Source organism: Bubalus kerabau, chromosome 6 (assembly GCF_029407905.1).
Source record: "Bubalus kerabau isolate K-KA32 ecotype Philippines breed swamp buffalo chromosome 6, PCC_UOA_SB_1v2, whole genome shotgun sequence".
NCBI classification, from domain to species: domain Eukaryota; kingdom Metazoa; phylum Chordata; class Mammalia; order Artiodactyla; family Bovidae; genus Bubalus; species Bubalus kerabau.
Window position 1 is genome coordinate 80,440,527 of NC_073629.1, and position 16,775 is coordinate 80,457,301.

At 40.9% G+C, this 16,775-nt stretch overlaps 1 protein-coding gene across 6 annotated transcripts in view; it reads right to left on the reverse strand.

Moving 5' to 3' along the window:
* The window catches only part of DNAJC6 (DnaJ heat shock protein family (Hsp40) member C6), a 175,558-nt gene that overhangs the window by 100,493 nt on the left and 58,290 nt on the right, over positions 1 to 16,775 (reverse strand). For 2 of the 6 annotated variants that reach the window (XM_055585572.1, XM_055585564.1), the window contains exon 1: positions 12,982 to 13,181. The exons of 2 other annotated variants lie outside the window; for them this stretch is intronic. In XM_055585572.1, the coding sequence (XP_055441547.1) occupies positions 12,982 to 13,177 (196 nt within the window). In that variant the 5' untranslated portion in view covers positions 13,178 to 13,181. Of the gene's footprint in view, positions 1 to 12,556; positions 12,688 to 12,981; positions 13,182 to 16,775 lie in introns of those variants that run through there. 2 more of the 6 variants (XM_055585570.1, XM_055585571.1) reach the window with 2 other exon arrangements.

Below are 16,775 nucleotides of genomic sequence, written 5' to 3' on the forward strand. Positions count from 1 at the left end.
GGCAAGCTACAGTCCATTGGGTCAGAAAAGAATGAGACATGGCTGAACGACTAAGCACAGCGCAGCACAGAATGTATTACCTATGAAATAAAATAGTAATCACATCCCATTTCAAAAACCAAAAATAACTTATGGAAGTATCAAGATGCAATGCTAGTTTTAAACAAACAATTATCACTATTTCTCATTTATGAGATTGCCAAAAATTAAGATGTTTGATAATACTTAGACTTGACAAGGATGTGGGGAAAAAGAAATCTTACACATTGTCAGTAGAAATCTAAGTTAGTACAAGGTTCTTAGAAAGCACTCTGGCAAGATCTACCATAATGTGAAATGAATATGCTCTTTCTGCTGGCATTGCCATTTCAAAGAATTTATCCCATAAGTATACCACAGGTACACAAAAATATATGTTCAAAGATATTTACTACCTATCACTTGAGGACCTTGCACAGTGGAATTCAAAGCAGTCATTACAGAAAATGAGTTACATCTCTAAGTACGAATGTAGAAAGTTATCCAAGATATAGTATTAAGTAAAAATCAAGTTTCATAACAGCAGGAATAGAAGGATTCCAGAATATACAGGTGTACATTGTATATGAATGTGTGTATATATGTGTGTGGGTATGTAGGAATCTGCATGTGTCTATGTGGTTGTATATAAACTTGCATATGCTTGAATCTTCTGTAAGTATATGCAGGAAATTATTAAATATTCATTATACCTGGAAAGTAAGACTACAAGATAAAGAAAATGGAGTTTTGTTTTCATTTTTCTACCACTCTCTGAATTGCTTTAAATTTTCTTTTCACAACATACATTACTGCTATACACAAGAACTGGGGCTTTTATTTTGGTTTGGTTTTGGTTTTTAAGAGACAAGAAGCACAGCTCTCATGCAAAGGCTTGAAAACAAAGCAACATATGAAATAGAACTGTCTTCTGTTACGACTGCAAATGCTCACAAAACAAGACAGTGTGAAAGCCTGCCAGGTTCTGTGTGCCAGTGAGAGGCATAATGGAGACAGTTCTCTCCTGGCACACTGAGAGACAAAGCCAGCCTCCCACCGTGGGAGGGGATTTAATGGCTGGATTTTAAGACCAAAAATTAAAATGAAATCCTGCTATATACTTTTTTGAGGCAACCTAAGCCAATTTCCCTAACAGCTAAAATCCAATTTTTCCTCTTTTCTCCCTCCAGCTTGTCTCCAGCCTGTCTAGGATGTAAAGTAGCTGATACATCTTGGCCCTCACAGCCCTCCCCCGCTTTGCAATCTCGGTCACACTCCGATATGTCAGAAGACCTGGACCCTGCTGCTGGCTTGGCTGTGTATCATTTCACTGAACTTAGCAGAGCTCCTCATCTCTAAAACATTTTATAAACGCCACCTACTCCAGTGGATAATTATGAACATAAATTATAAATATATTATAAAAATAAATATGAGAGGGTATTTTTTTAAAACATGTGGTCAACACTAGGATGCTGTGAACATGTCACTTGAACCTGGAAAAGAAAAAAAGGCTGGCTATTAATGTTGAACAGATAGTTACTGACCTCACCTATGGTGAATAAGCTGGGCTTACAATCTGGAATACCTATGAAGCCACCTCAAATTCTTTCTCAACACCAGCAGACAAACAGTTTCTCAGAAACACAACTTAGACTTCCTTCGTTGTCACTCCCTCCTGGCTCCCTAAGTACCAGTCACACCACTACTCCTCTCTGCAGAGCTTTCTCCCCCTTCCACATCTTTTGCATTTGCTGTATGCTGTACTAAAAGCTCTTTATCCAGCTGTCCATTTTTTTTTTTTTTTTTTTTTGGTTATGTCACGCGGCATGTGGGATCTCAGTTCCCCACCCACGGACTGAATCTGCATTCCCCTATGTTGGAAATAGAGGGTCTTAACCACTAGACTGCCAGGGAAGTCCCAGTTCTTCTTCTTATTTTTTTCTGCTTGCATCTGTTTCTTCAGGTGTCAGCTCAAATGTCATCTCCTCAGAAAGGCATTCCTGGTCATGCCCTGTAAGACAGGCCTCCACCACTCGAAGTTCTCTCTTCCCACTCTGGTCCTTCCATGGCATTTGACACACCATATAATCCTTTCTCTTTGCTTACTGGATGGTGGTATGTCTTCTGCAATATAATATAAGTTTATAAGTGTCGAGGTCTTAGCTGTCTCATCCTATGCCTAGAATAGTGCCAGCACATAGCAGGCAGTCTGGAGACACTGGTGAAGTGAATAAATGAAGGGTTATTCACAACATGGTGCTTTCATCTACATGCCACTGTGCCTGTGAAACAGGCAGGGTCAGTATGACTTTTCTCACTTGGATTACCTGCCCAAGGTCACAGCTTGTAAATGGCAGAGCCAGAGCATAAATCTGGGGTTTCTGCGTCATGACTCCCTAATACCCCCACTGCTCAACAGCACTGACAAATTGAACTTGGAAATTATGAAAACAGAGCAATTTATCTAGGCTTCAGCATCAGGGGAAGGGAAGAGAAAGATCTGCTTTCCTGGCAGGCTGAAGTAGGAGAGAGAGGGAGGGGGAAATGGCAAGGCATGATCTTGTACTCCCTCACTGCGAATTAGTAAGTAAAATTCTTTCCTTCATCTGAATGAAATAAAGTTACCTTTGGGATGGAGGCTTTTGAAACCTCTCATCACCAAGTCACAGCATGGAATACTTTGCTAATTGAAACAGCAAGTGAAATTTTAGGTAGGTCAGATGCATTTACCCAAACTGGCAAGTGACACCACTGTTCACACCTATTGGACAACATGCAGCAGGCTGGATCTAAGTCACACACACACACACACACACACACCCACCCAAAACTACAGTCATCCACACACTTCCTATGGCATGTCTCCCGACCATGCTGACTCACTGACTGGGAAGAAGGAAGGAGATCCAGACAGAAAAGGGCAAAGGAGAGAGAATGGAACAGAAGAGTAGTAGAGGCAAAGGAGGAAAGAGGGAGCTGAAGAAGTTGAAGATGGAAGGAAAGGAGAAAGAGAAAGGAAGAAGCAAAAAGAGGGAAGGAGGACTGCAGAGGAGGAGAGAGGAGGAGAAACGGGGGTTTCTGTGCTGCGAGAACTCGTGCTGCAATGCTCAAGTGGCCCAGTGCTGGTACACGGCAGGCCTGGAGAACTACTAGGGTCAGGTTTTTTTCAGGTCCTTGTCTATTTCCATAGAGACCAAGAGTTCCTGCTGCAGTAACATCTTCCAAGCTTCTCTGGTATTTGAACTTTCTTCCTGGGCCTCCATCACACAGCAATGAACCAGAGTCGAGGGCTCTGCCGGTGAGAGGGGCATAAGGGCAGGCTGGCTACCCTACACCATCCTGGCCTCCAGCCTGGGTCCTGGACTCCGCCCAGAGGCATAGAGCTACAGTTCTAGCATTTTCAATGAGTACCTTACTCCTCCCCCAGGTAAACACAGGTTCTGCTCCTGCCTCCTGTCCTCTCCCCTCCACAGCACTCCCCTGGAGATCTGCAGAGCCCAATGGGCAGCCTACCAAAATGCTGAGAGCCTGGTGAAAGCTTGTGCCAAGCTGACAGTAGATTAAGCCCTTCCACAAGTGTACCCATGGGGCATCTACAGCAGAGAAAACCAGTTGATCATATTTGCCACTTTTGCCCAAGACCAGAAGTACTACCTCCTCCCCTCCTGCCATCCAAGCTAATCATCTCTAGCATTCCTGTGCCTCCAACCCCACATCTCATCAGCTGTCCATTCTTTTTCTTTTTTTTAAATTTGGCTGCATCAGGTCTTAGTTACAGCAGGTGGGATCTTTCACTCCAGCACATGGACTTACCTAGTTGTGGCACTCAGGCTTAGCTACTCCATGGCATGTGGGATTTAGATCCCCAACCAGGGATCAAACCTGAGTCCCTTGCATTGCAAGGCAAATTCTTAACCACAGGGACCATCAGGAAAGTCCCTGTCCATTTTTCTGTGTAATACTTTTGGGAGTGGCCTCTTCCTTCCAGTCTCATTGGCACTGTCCTGACTTGGGCCTTGGTTATTTCTCAGGTCATCAACTAAACTGCCCTGTAACTGTTCTCCCGGTCCTCCAGCTGTATGCTCCCTCTCAGTGCACCCCCTCCCTCCTTATAAATCAGGAATTCCTGGAGCCTAGGAACCAGTGCTTTCAACCAGCACTCCAGGAACATCTGATGCAGCCAGGACACAGGTAGGAACCATGTACACAGCTGCAAATTCTCCCAGCTTCCACACATTACACTCCTCTCTGGAGCTGCAGGAGACTCTGTGGGCCCTTTGCCTTCCTGCACCCACTCCTCCATTTTTAAAAAAGTTTATGTATTTTTTAACCGCACTGATACCAAGATGAACTGCTTACTTACATACTCATTTATTGTATGCTAGGTTTTTAAAAGAAATTGAAATCAAGATATTTTTACGGGCCTTCAAATTATTGTAGTCTCCAGGCACAATGCCTGTTGGATAAGTCAGGCTTGCCTCAACCAGATTCCCAAATCTTCAGCACCCTCTCACAGCCTACAGAGTAAAGTCCAACCTCGTCAGCAGGCTCACTTGGAACTCTCTTCCAGCACCATCCACTAGAGCATCTTCCACCCACTTGGGCTTCAGCTTCCAGGTCTAAATGCAGGTCTCTCAACACACCGTGCACGATGATACCACTGTGTCTTGGCCCTCAGCTCCAACCAATTTTCCTTTCCTTCTCCACCTGCTGACTTCAGGCTCAAACATCACTTTCCACTGTGGCCTTTCTTAGTCCTCCTGGCTCAAATTATGGCTCCTTCTTCTGCACCCCCTTCACACTTTCTCCATCTCTTATTAGACCACCTATACGCCTGGTTCCAATGTGCACATCTTTCACAGCATATTTGTAAAATCATGAAAGGACTAACAACATATGCCAAACAAACCTGCAAGCCACCAGGTAGAGTACTCTAGTTGTAACATGCCAACAGTCATTTTCCACAAATGCCAACCCAACACTACACAGAAGATACTGGGTCATCTGATTGCTTTCACGGTGGGGTTATCTGCATTGTTAACAGCTCATACAGTTGAACTTTAATATCTATCCCCAGCACCTAAAATATTATGCTTTGATGCATTAATGAAATAAGAAGATATCTGGATCTAGACTATAGCCTGTGACATGTCAGGTAAAGTAATTAAAGGTAATAGAGACTGCCAGATCTCTTAACATGTCGTGAAATTTCCTAATTCCTTTGACTGTGAGGGACTAATTCTCATACACTGAGCTGCTCTGTCGAAAGCTTCCAAGTAGATTTTAAGAAAAATTATTTAATATACACTAACTGAAATTTAGTTTTTTCCTGAGTTACAAGTTTTGCCAACAAGAAAATGCACAATCTGAACTACAGGATTCTTCAAGTTACCTCAAAAGTATAGATTCTTTCCAAAAGGAGTTCAAGATGATGAATACAGGTTATAAAAAGCAGTAAGTCACCATAAAGTTTGTCTATAACTATTAACACACATGGCCAAAGGTGCTACCAAAAACGTGTTTAACACTAAACCTGAAAATGGCAAATATTCAAACCTTGAGATACTGATGAAGAAACATGTAGGTCTACAGAAAAAAGTTGTCCAGTGTTAGTCTATTTTTTTTTATTATATATGTTTAATGTTTCTGTTTTTCTGCTGAAAAAGCTACCTTGAGGAATCATAAAATAAATTATATTTTTTGGTCAAGAAAGCAGTCTTTTGTAAAGCTATTAATCTCCACATTAGAAAATTCCTGGGAGTCTGAGAAATGTATTAATCATCTTTCTCCCTGGTCTGATTTCCTTGCATATGAAAAATGCTCATTATTGAATTGGTCTAGCTTTTTGCCAACAGTTTAATTTTTTTCAAGTCTGGCCTCATTTCTGTGAAAATCTAGCTGTTTGCTTATTTTTAGGTTTAGATGGGCATATTTCATTATAAATGCCCTTTTTAAAAATTCAAATCTGTTCATGCTTTCAGTCATTCAAAGAATATCTATCAAGCTCCTAATAAATGCCAAGCAGTGACAAGAGTACAAAGGTGAATAAGACACAGGCTTGTTCTGAACTTTACTTAATGTCTAGAGGGACAGACAGACTAGGCAACATATCACAATTCAATGTGATGAGAGCTATGACAGGGATATGCAAGCCACTGAAGGAGCATGGAGATTGCTTCAACTCATGTAGCCTATCAGTTCAGTTTACTCGATCAGTCGTATCTGACTCATTGCGACCCCATGGACTGCAGCATGCCAGTCTTCCCTGTCCATCACCAACTCCCGAAGCTTGCTCAAACTCATGTCCATCGACTCAGTGATGCCATCCAACCATTGCATTCTCCATCATCCCCTTTTCCTCTGCCTTTAATCTTTCCCAGCATCACCATCTTTTCTAATGAGTCAGTTTTTTGCAACAGGTGGCCCAAGTATTGGAACTTCAGCTTCAGCATCAGTCCTTCCAATGAATATTCAGGACTGATTTCCTCTAGGATTGACTGCTTTGATCTCCTTGTAGACCAAGGGACTCTCAAGAGTCTTTTCCAACACCACAGTTCAAAGGCATCAGTTCTTCGGTGCTCAGCTTTCTTTATGGTCCAACTCTCACATCCATATATGACTATTGGAAAAACCACAGCTTTGACTAGATGAACCATTGTTGGCAGAGTAATGTCTCTGTTTTTTAATATGCTATCTAGGTTTGTTTTCTACCAAGGAGTAAAGGTCTTTTAATTTCATGGCTGCAGTCACCATCTGCAGTGATTTTGGAGCCCAAGAAAATAAAGTCTGTCACTGTTTTCATTGTTTCCCCACCTATTTGTCATGAAGTGATGGAACTGGAAGCCATGATCTTCATTTTTTGAATCTTGAGTTAAGCCAGCTTTTTCACTCTCCTCTTTTACCTTCTTCAAGAGGTTCTTTAGTTTCTCTTCACTTTCTGCCATAAGGGTGGTGTCATCTGCATATCTGAGATTATTGATATTTCTCCCAGCAATCTTGATTCCAGCTTGTGCTTCATCCAGCCCAGCATTTCATATGATGTACTTTGCATATAAGTTAAATAAGCAGGGTGACAATATACACCCTTAGGCAGTACATCAACTGCCTTGATGTACTTCTTTCCCAATTTGGAATCATACAGCCTATAGGGTTTTAAAATATGAAAGCCATGTCTTGAAGAATGAGTAGAAGATAAAATGGAAAAATAGATATCTAGATGGCTATGGGATAAGCTAGCCAAAGCTGAGTGAACAGTATATGCAGAAACAGAGATGGAGATGGGAGGCAGGGGACCTACCAGTAGAGAAAGGAAACAAAGTTCTACTGGGATGGCCTTCTGACGTACTACAATGGGCTTCTGATGTCCAGTTGAGAACACTCTGGACCTAATTCCCAGAGCAGTAAAGACTCATCTCCATTGACAAGATTTTGCTGTTCAGTCACTCAGTTGTGGCCAACTCTTTCAACCCCATGGACTGCAGCATGCCAGGCTTCCCTGTCCTTCACCATCTCCCGTATTTGCTCAAACTCATGTCCATCGAGTTGGTGATGCCATCCAACCATCTCGTCCTCTGTTGCTCCCTTCTCCTCCTGCCCTCAATCCTTCCCAGCATCAGAGTCTTTTCCAATGAGTTGGCTCTTTGCATCAGGTGGCCAAAGTATTGGGGCTTTAACTGACAAGATATTGTTCTGTAAATTTATGAAGCTCCACCAATTACACTTTTTTTCAGTGTTATATCAGGATTTAATAACCCTTCTCCAATACTCCTTTTGCTCTATCTCCTTTGTTTCCAGCACTTAAAAATTCCTTATATTTAATACAAAAGGAGACATTTGTCTTGTTTTATGAGGTTCAATGTGAAAAAAAATACACTCATTTCAGCTCTCTCAGATACTTTTATTCCTTCTTACCTCAGGAAAAGAAGCAGATAGAAACATTTACTAATAAATTCTTCATTTCCAGTCTTATAGGCATTCCTCTATGGAATTTTACACAATATACTATGAGGAGAGCTTGTGTAACCTCAGGTAACTTGCTTAAGCTCTCTGTGCCTCAGTTTAACCAACTATAAGAGGAAAATAACTATCATCCACCTTAAAGAATTCATATGAGCATTAAACAAGATAGCATATGCACAATGCTTAGCACAATACCTGGATTATAATCGCTAAATTGTAGCTATTTTATCATTAAGAGTTATTAAACAATTGTGTATAAAGTATATGGTTACAACTTTGAATTTGTATTACAAATTATTATTATAATTTTAATCTTATATATGCACACATGGTGGTGGTGATTTAGTTGCTAAGTCATGTCTGATTCTTGTGACCCCCTGGACTGTACCCACCAGGCTTCCCTGTCCATGGGATTTCCCAAATAAGAATAACAAAGTAGGTTGCCATCTCCTTCTCCAATATGCATACATATATACACACAATATATATTTATTTACATAAACTTTCAATAGGGATTATCTCTGGAGCAAGGGCCTATCCAAGACGGGGAGATGGTACATTTCTATATTTTTCATTTTGTTCCTTAATGAAATCTTTTATGCTTTTTTAGTCAAGGGCATGGAAAACTTTTATAATAAAAACTCATGAAAAAAAAAATCTTTGGAAGGAGATTGGATTTATTTGGAAATGTAGAAGGCAGAAAGGCTGAGTTTTGCCTAGATAAGAGAAAGGACTCTGTACCAAGGAGAACAGTCCAAAGGTACTGCCTCAGGAGGCAGTGAATGCTTCCTCACAGAAAGCGTACATCATAGGCTACATGGATTCCCCCTCTAAGTCTATGAAACATAGCAGTCTCTAAGCATTTGAAATTTGACACAGATGCATCGTTAAATGGTTATCCAGAGTCACTCAAACTTTAGCCACAACTAAATAAGTTGGATGAATCAATTGTGGCTTCAACCTTCAAAACCCTTAAATGGGCAGGTATTCCTAAGTAAGTACTATCAGTACCTATATGTTGATGATATTTCAGTAATGAATTACAAAGTTATCCAAGTAAATATTTCATAAAGTTAAAGCCAGATTCAAATTGTGAATCCTGGGTTTGCTGCTGCCGCTGCTAAGTCGCTTCAGTCGTGTCCGACTCTGTGTGATCCCATAGATGGCAGCCCACCAGGCTCCCCCGTCCCTGGGGTTCTCCAGGCAAGAACACTGGAGTGGGTTGCCATTTCCTTCTCCAATGCATGAAAGTGAAAAGTGAAAGTGAAGTCGCTCAGTTGTGTCCGACTCTTAGCGACCCCATGGACTGCAGCCTACCAGGCTCCTCTGTCCATGGGATTTTTCAGGCAAGAGTACTGGAGTGGGGTGCCATTGCCTTCTCCGGAATCCTGGGTTTAAACACTACCTAAAACAGTATTTGTTGAAAGTAACTTCTATTTTCAAGTCAGATTCATATAAAGCAAGAAAACATTTTAGCATTCTTCATCATCCTTATACTTCATTAAATCATTGTAGCAGTTCTCATTATCCTTATACTTTCAAATCCCATTAAAATCTGGATTTTAATTGGTCTGTTTTATGACTTATCATTATGAATTTTTTAAGTAAAGCCTAATGTTGGAACATTTTTGTGGATTCTACTTTCCATGGAAGGTAAAATACACATAAGAGAAATATGGAGTTTCTGAGATAATGAGTTGGGATAGCTGCAATGCCATTTGGGATATGAGAGGATGACCTTCGAATGACAATCTTCTAGAGAATAATTTAAATGAAGAGAAAGTGAGCCAGGACAGACAGAGAGCTCTGCAGAACAAACCCAGCAAGGAGACTGCTCTGGAATCTACCTGGAGTCTGTTAACTTAGAAAGTCATTACACTTCTCTGAACATCTATCGGTCTTTCATCTAAGAACAGAGGGGAAAATCAAAGTAGACAAGATTGCTTCCATTTCAACAATGATAGTATGCCTACATAGAAAGACAGCTTGGTTCAATGGGGAAACACTTAGACCTTAGAGTCAGAAGACGTGAATCTAGCTGTCACTAACTTGCTATTTTACCTTGAGCAAGTCTTCTGCCATCTGTAAGAGTATTTCCTCATCTCATAAATTGGAAGGGCACAGATAGTAAAAAGAAGAAAAACTGCAAAAGTATTCTTATGTTGTTTCAAGTCTCAGACTTAAGCTCTATGGTCAGAACTCTATGAGGATTCTCCTTTTGTAAATGGAGAACAAGTTTAAAGCATTTCTATATTTTCCATCTAGTAACAATAGTGCAGAGGTTTGATCCCAAGTCTCTAGACATGGACACATGCTGCTTACCCTATCTAACAGAATTCTGGGGAAATAAAATAAGTATACAAGTATTCTATTATAAATAACTATAAACGTGTAAGGCATTATTAAGACTAAGCTTTACATTCTCTAAGGGATCTTGACATATTTTTTTTCATTCTTAAACATTTTCATTAAAGCAAAAGCCCCATGAACCACCTATCCTATTCAGCATGTCAGTACAATCAGTTGAATAAATGGGCAAACTATTGCTAGTTTAGAAGTGATCCATAAGTTTAATTAAATACCTTAAACAAATGGACATATTTATACTGCACAAGGCCACTCTTCGAAAATCTTAGATGCTAGAACTATAATTAGATAAACAGGTATAGTTTCCCTGGTAAATGAAACTTCCTACCCACTACAGGAAAACTCATTCTCAGAGACCAATCCCTCACCAAACAGCATTCTCCTGAAATGAATGCTAAAACAAAGCCACAATATTCTCCTAGCCTAAAGTGGGTGGGTGGAGACCTAGCAACCTCTTCATATAGTGCTAGTTTGATCAAGTTGAACAATCAACTCCTAGCAATAGCACTTTAGAAATTACAGTATTCTTAATAAAAATGGTTTTTCATTACAATAATTTATCAAAGCAATTCATTATTTTTCTCTAAAGATATTAAAAAATCTGATTTCATAATGATAGGGGGAAAAAATCCTCAAAAATCCAGAATTTAGCAGAATTTACTAACGGTGTCCAAGTTACTGCCCCTATGGTAGGATGGCGCCCTAGAGATCAGAGGGGTCTCATTTACTACTGCATTCCATACAGTGCATTCCATACAGCTTCCCTGGTGGCCCAGGCGGAAAAGCATCTGTCTACAATGTGGGAGACCTGGGTTCGTACCCTGGGTCGGGATCCCCTGGAGAAGGAAATGGCGATCCATTCCAGTACTATTGCCTGGAAAATCCCATGGACAGAGGAGCCTGGTAGGCTACAGTCCATGGGGTCCCAAAGAGTCCAACACGACTGAGCAACTTCACTTTCACTTTCCTTTTCCCTACAGTGCTTACTTAGCACAGTGCCTAGCACATATACAACCAGGCTCAGAAAATACATGTAGAATTTATTCTAGAAGGTAATATACTTTAAAAAACAAATTCCAATTTTAAAATGAAAATCTCTATAAAAATTAAATTACTTGGAATTTCATATTTCATTTCCTTGAAGTGAGGCTCCTCTGTACACATTTGGAAATGTTCATTTTCATTGCATTTATCTGTTATATGTGCATTATGTTCCAAAAGAATTATAGTAGCATCATTTAGAGTGTGAATCTTTTTTTAAGATTTAAAAGAGACTACATCCTGTCAAAAGATAGTTTGTACCTTGATATAACACAGATTTGGAAAAACATAAATCAAATAATCATGTAAAACATCATACCAAAGCCCTTGAAACCATCAGTCCCTTAGGGATAATTTTAGCTTTAGTTTAAAACTGTCATGAGACAACATCCCATCAATACCTTATTTAACGTCAATAAGAACTTTTTGGATAAAATTAGTTCTCAGCCTGGACACTTGAACACCTGTGGACAATATTTCATCACACTATTAGGATGAATAAAATAGAAAATGGTAGCCCAAGAAGAGTCATTACACAACTAAAAGAAAAGAAGCTTTTTTTTTTTTTTTTGCAAAGTGCTGGAATTAAATTCAGTTTGGTTTCATTACCTCCCAAACAACTCAACACAAATCTTTCCTCCCAGAGTTCTCAGTTGTCCAGTATTTAAGTTACCAATATAGAACAAACCAAAGAGCACCTCAATTATACATTATCTTTACGTACACAGTCGTCCTATTTTGGCTCCTTGAAAAGGTAAGCAAACCACTATAATGACATTCCAGGTCAAATGTGGATATATTAAATAACTGTTCTACTATGGAAATCGCTAAAAGAGCATCTCCAAGAGAAAATCCAACTTGCTAAAACGCTTTCTAAAAGACGGCTGCAAGCCCAGATGCAAAGTTTAGAGATATTTCCATTTTCTTTACATGTAGAGGTTCATGAAATATTAATACACTCACTGCAAAAGTATAAAGATAAACAAGATCAAAGCCAACAACAGATGAAAACATTTTCATTGTGCAAAACGGCTCTAGATCCCAGGTAAAATTTGCTCAAGAAAGGTAACAGCATTAACCTTGGCACACAGCAGAGTGGAGAAGAGGCAGAGCTTTACAGAATTGTAAATAAGATCAGCACTGCAAGAATAATAATTGGAATAAATACCTTCGGCAGGCTGCAAAAGCAATCAGCACACTCGGCCCTTCCCCTCTCCCCCTCATCCAGCTGGGGAGTGAAAGCCGCTGCCACTCCCCGCCTTCTTCCCAACCGCTCCTCGCGCCACCCCCTCCCCAATCCTGTCCACCCTTACCCTCCCCTTTCCCCTTCTCTCCCCGCCCCCCAGCTGGTGTATCCAGCAGCCTAGAGAGATTAAGAGGCGCTCGCTACGGTCACCGGGCCTCCGGACTGATCTAACGTTTCCTAGCTCCCTTGACTAGAGAAATTAGAGACGCGACACCCTAGTGGTATTAGGTGCCTTCGCCTTCATCCTGTCCTCTCCCAAGCCCGGACTGGGTTGAGAGCTAGTGAACCGGGCCGCAACTGGAGGACCCTGCAGAGTTCAGCGGGGCGCTGCCCTCCCGCGGCGCTACCTGAGCTGTCCATGGTGCTGGCGCGGTCCTGAGGTTGCCGGGCGGGACTCCGCGCCGCTGCCGCCCCGGCGTTCACTCTCTGTTTGCCGCCTCCCCCGCCGCTCCCCGCGCTTAGGTCCCCGTTACTGTCCACCAGCTGCAAGGATTCATAACCATCGTTGCTGGTCTTTTTCCGGTAGCTTCCGAGAAGGCTCATGAGCAAGCTCAGAGAAGGGGGGGGGGATCAACCTGAGGAGACCGGGGGGGTGGGGGGCGGGTGGAAGGTGGAAAGAGCTAAAGGAGGAATTTTTTTTTTAAAGGGGGAAAAAAAAAAATCAAGTGCCCCACATGACGCAAATAGGAGGGAAACGGGAAGCGGCCGGCGGAGAGGAGCTTTGCGGGGCCCGGTGAAGCCACCGCCCTGGGCAGAGCGCGGCTCTGGGCGCCGGGCGCGAGGGCGCAGGGGAGGAGGGACGCGGGCGGGCAGGCGGGTGCGCGCGTCCCTGGTGCAGCCGCGGTGGAGCCGCCGGCCCTGCCGAGCTCCCGACCCGGGCCAGCCACCCTCTGTCTGGGGAGTGCCCGGAAGCAGTCCTATAGGTGTCGCCGCGTCGCCCCGCGCCGCGCGGCAGGGCAACTCCAAGCGCGGCTGGCCTGCGGGGAGGAAAGGAAAGAGAGAGTAAGGGAGGGGAGATTCTCGGGGAGGGGGCTGTTGAAGGCGGAAAATGGGGCGGGGTGGGAGGGGGAGGGGACTACTACGACTAGAGAGAAGGGTGTTTTCGCGCACGTGAGGTGAAGAAGAAAGGGGCTGGGTGTCTCTGCCTGGTAAGCTTTGGGGACGAGAGGTTCTCTTGGTAAGATCCAGACACGCCCATTTTGTATAACTTAACCTATATTTGCTGGAAGATTCGGCGAGTCAAAGCCACCCCAACAGTTGCCCTACGGGAGGACTGACTTTAACTCAACTGAACAGAAAAAGAACGCATGTTATGCCAGGATAGAAAGAAACAGCAGTATTTTGCACATTTCCCGGAATGGGTAAAATCCCTAAGTGAGACAGCAAAGACCTGGCTATTTTAACGCTAGGAGGCAGTTACAGCCTATTCCACCTAGGGAGGAGATGTGACTGTTTAGTAACTCTTTGTTGAATGAAAATATTGGCGGGGTGAGGCGGAGAGGGGACAAGGTTCAATCAGGTGCAGTTTCAGTTCTGACATCATTTACCTTGGGACCTAGAGCTAAGGAGTCTGCACCACTCAGCTATCGTGAGGGGATGGTGGGAAAAAAGCTAGACAAGGATTTTCTTCCTAGTCTATAGCCCCTCCCCCTTTTTTCTCTCATAATGCGGAACACAAAGGGTAGTCACTAATTAATCAGAGGAGAATTTATCAAGAAGCTAATGAAACCTAAGAATAAGGACTCATTTTTTGGAGAAGCCCCTTTCAAGACTAATGCACCTAATTTTATATCCGTGATTTTGTTTTTTTATTCTTAAACAGGGCCTCAACATTATATATTTCAGGTCTTATGAAACCAGGGCTTAACTCTGTTACAAAGTCTCAAAATGCAATTACCAAATGCTCACTTTCACCTGGAATAAGATTGCAGAAGTATCCCCTTCATTCTCATCAGTTTAGGTGAAGACCAGGTGAAAATCTTGGCTTAAAATTGTTTTTCCCTATTAAGATTTGGGATTACTGAGGTGTCTTCAAGTCATCTGATGGACTTTCATCACCAAAACAACAAGAAAAAAGTTCATGCGTGTAAAACTTGTTTAACCCCATACACAAACCTAAATTTGCCATCTCACTTTTCATGACTTTCTCTTGCTGTTATTAATTTGATATCTTTAAGAATACAAAGTCAAACTGTAGCATCTAAGAGACTTCAGTCTAAATTATTGGGATCCAAGGAGTTTCCTGGGAGCTCTAGCTCTACACGTCTACATAAAATAAATTAACTGGATTGAAACAAATTTTCCTCTTCAGGGATTACTCAAATGCAAATTCTTGTAGGAAGGGGATAAATCAGTAAAAGCCAAGAGTGTTTGCTGTCTTCTAGACCCTTCTAGTCCCTCTGGGAAAAGGTGGATTATCGGCCAGTTGCTTTCCTAACTGCATTATCTGATGAACATGTGTTCTTACCCAAATCACAAATCACAGTTAATGCTCATTTACAGGATCAAACAATTTGAGTGGTGGCAGTTAAAACTGTAATAAAATTTAAACACAAGTTTTATACTTTCAATTTTCCCAATCTGTCAGTTTGACATTATTTTAGATACTTGACTAGTACTCCCTAAAGTCTAGGAAGCAAATCTTTTCCAATAACATTTTAGATCATCTTTTTCTGCACCCTTCCTCATCTTTTAATTTATTACTGACCCACAGGGAGAGGAAAATACTTAATATCTGTCATATGCCTTGACAAATTCTGGATTTATACCCTGGATTAAGAGAATTTAGAAAATACCATTTTGAAAAGTGAGAATTATTATTTTCCAAAAAAAGCACTCAGTTATTTTCACTCAACTTTTCAAAGTTGCAGATATACTGCTGGAATAAATTATAAACACATGCCTTGTATTTTGTGATATCTGTTTAATCACTTTGTAAATTTAAAGAAAAACATGAATGGAATACAGGGGGCATTTTATTTTTATATTTACACTTAATTTAACATAATTACAACCAATCAGAATAGTTATTAATAAATAACCCTACAAAATTCAGAATATAAAGAACATAAAAGGCAGGAAAATACAGTAACTAGATTAATTTACAACAGCCTAAAAGTTAGTTTAGTAGGGCTTAAATTAGAATATACACAAATTTCATCACTAAAATTTTCTTTACTATCCTAAAGATCAAATTCACAGAGTTCACAAATGCATAAAGATACCACTTTTGTATTCTATAAGATAAAGCATAATAAAACTACCATCGTTATACAGTTGAATTAAGAATTAAATTAGTACCTAACACATATAGAGAAAGTTCTTAACAAATGTTCTCTATTTTTACTCTTAGTGATATGGCTTGGGCACAACTCTATCCTTAGTGCTAATAGTCTAACTTCCTCTCATGATAGGAGCTCAGTAACGGCTAAGTGTTATTTTCTCCAGGACTATACTCATGGAAACTTGTCTATGTGATTTTGAATGCAGGCTTGGGCTTAAGGAATAAAGGTGGTACTGGTAAAATCCAAGGTGAACATTTACAATCAAAGTCTGTTTTTCCAAGATGATTGTTTCATAATTTATTTTATCTCAAGAATATCACACTATTCACAATAGCCAAAACATGGAAACAACCTAAATGCCCATCAACAGATGAGTGGATAAAGATGTAGTACATACATACAATGGAGTATTACTCAGCCATAAGAAAATAACAAAACAATGCCATTTGCAGCAACATAGGTGCAATTAAAGATTATTATACTGAGTCAGAAAGGAAAAACAAATACTATATGACATCACTTGCATGTACAATCTAAAATATGGCACAAATGCACCTATCTACCAAACAAACAGATCACAGAAGTAGAGAACAGACAGGCATGGGGGAGGGAGAGGGATGACTGGGAGTTGGGGTTGGCAACTGCATACTGTGACATTTAGAATGGATAAACTACAAGGTCCTAATGTATACCAGAGGGAACTAGATTCAATATCACGTGATGTCATAATGGAAAAGAATATAAAAAAGAATGCTCATATATAAATAATTGAGTCACTTTGCTGTACAGCAGAGACTGGCATAACACTGTAAATCAACTATACTTCAATAAAAAATACATTTAAAAAAGAAAAAAAG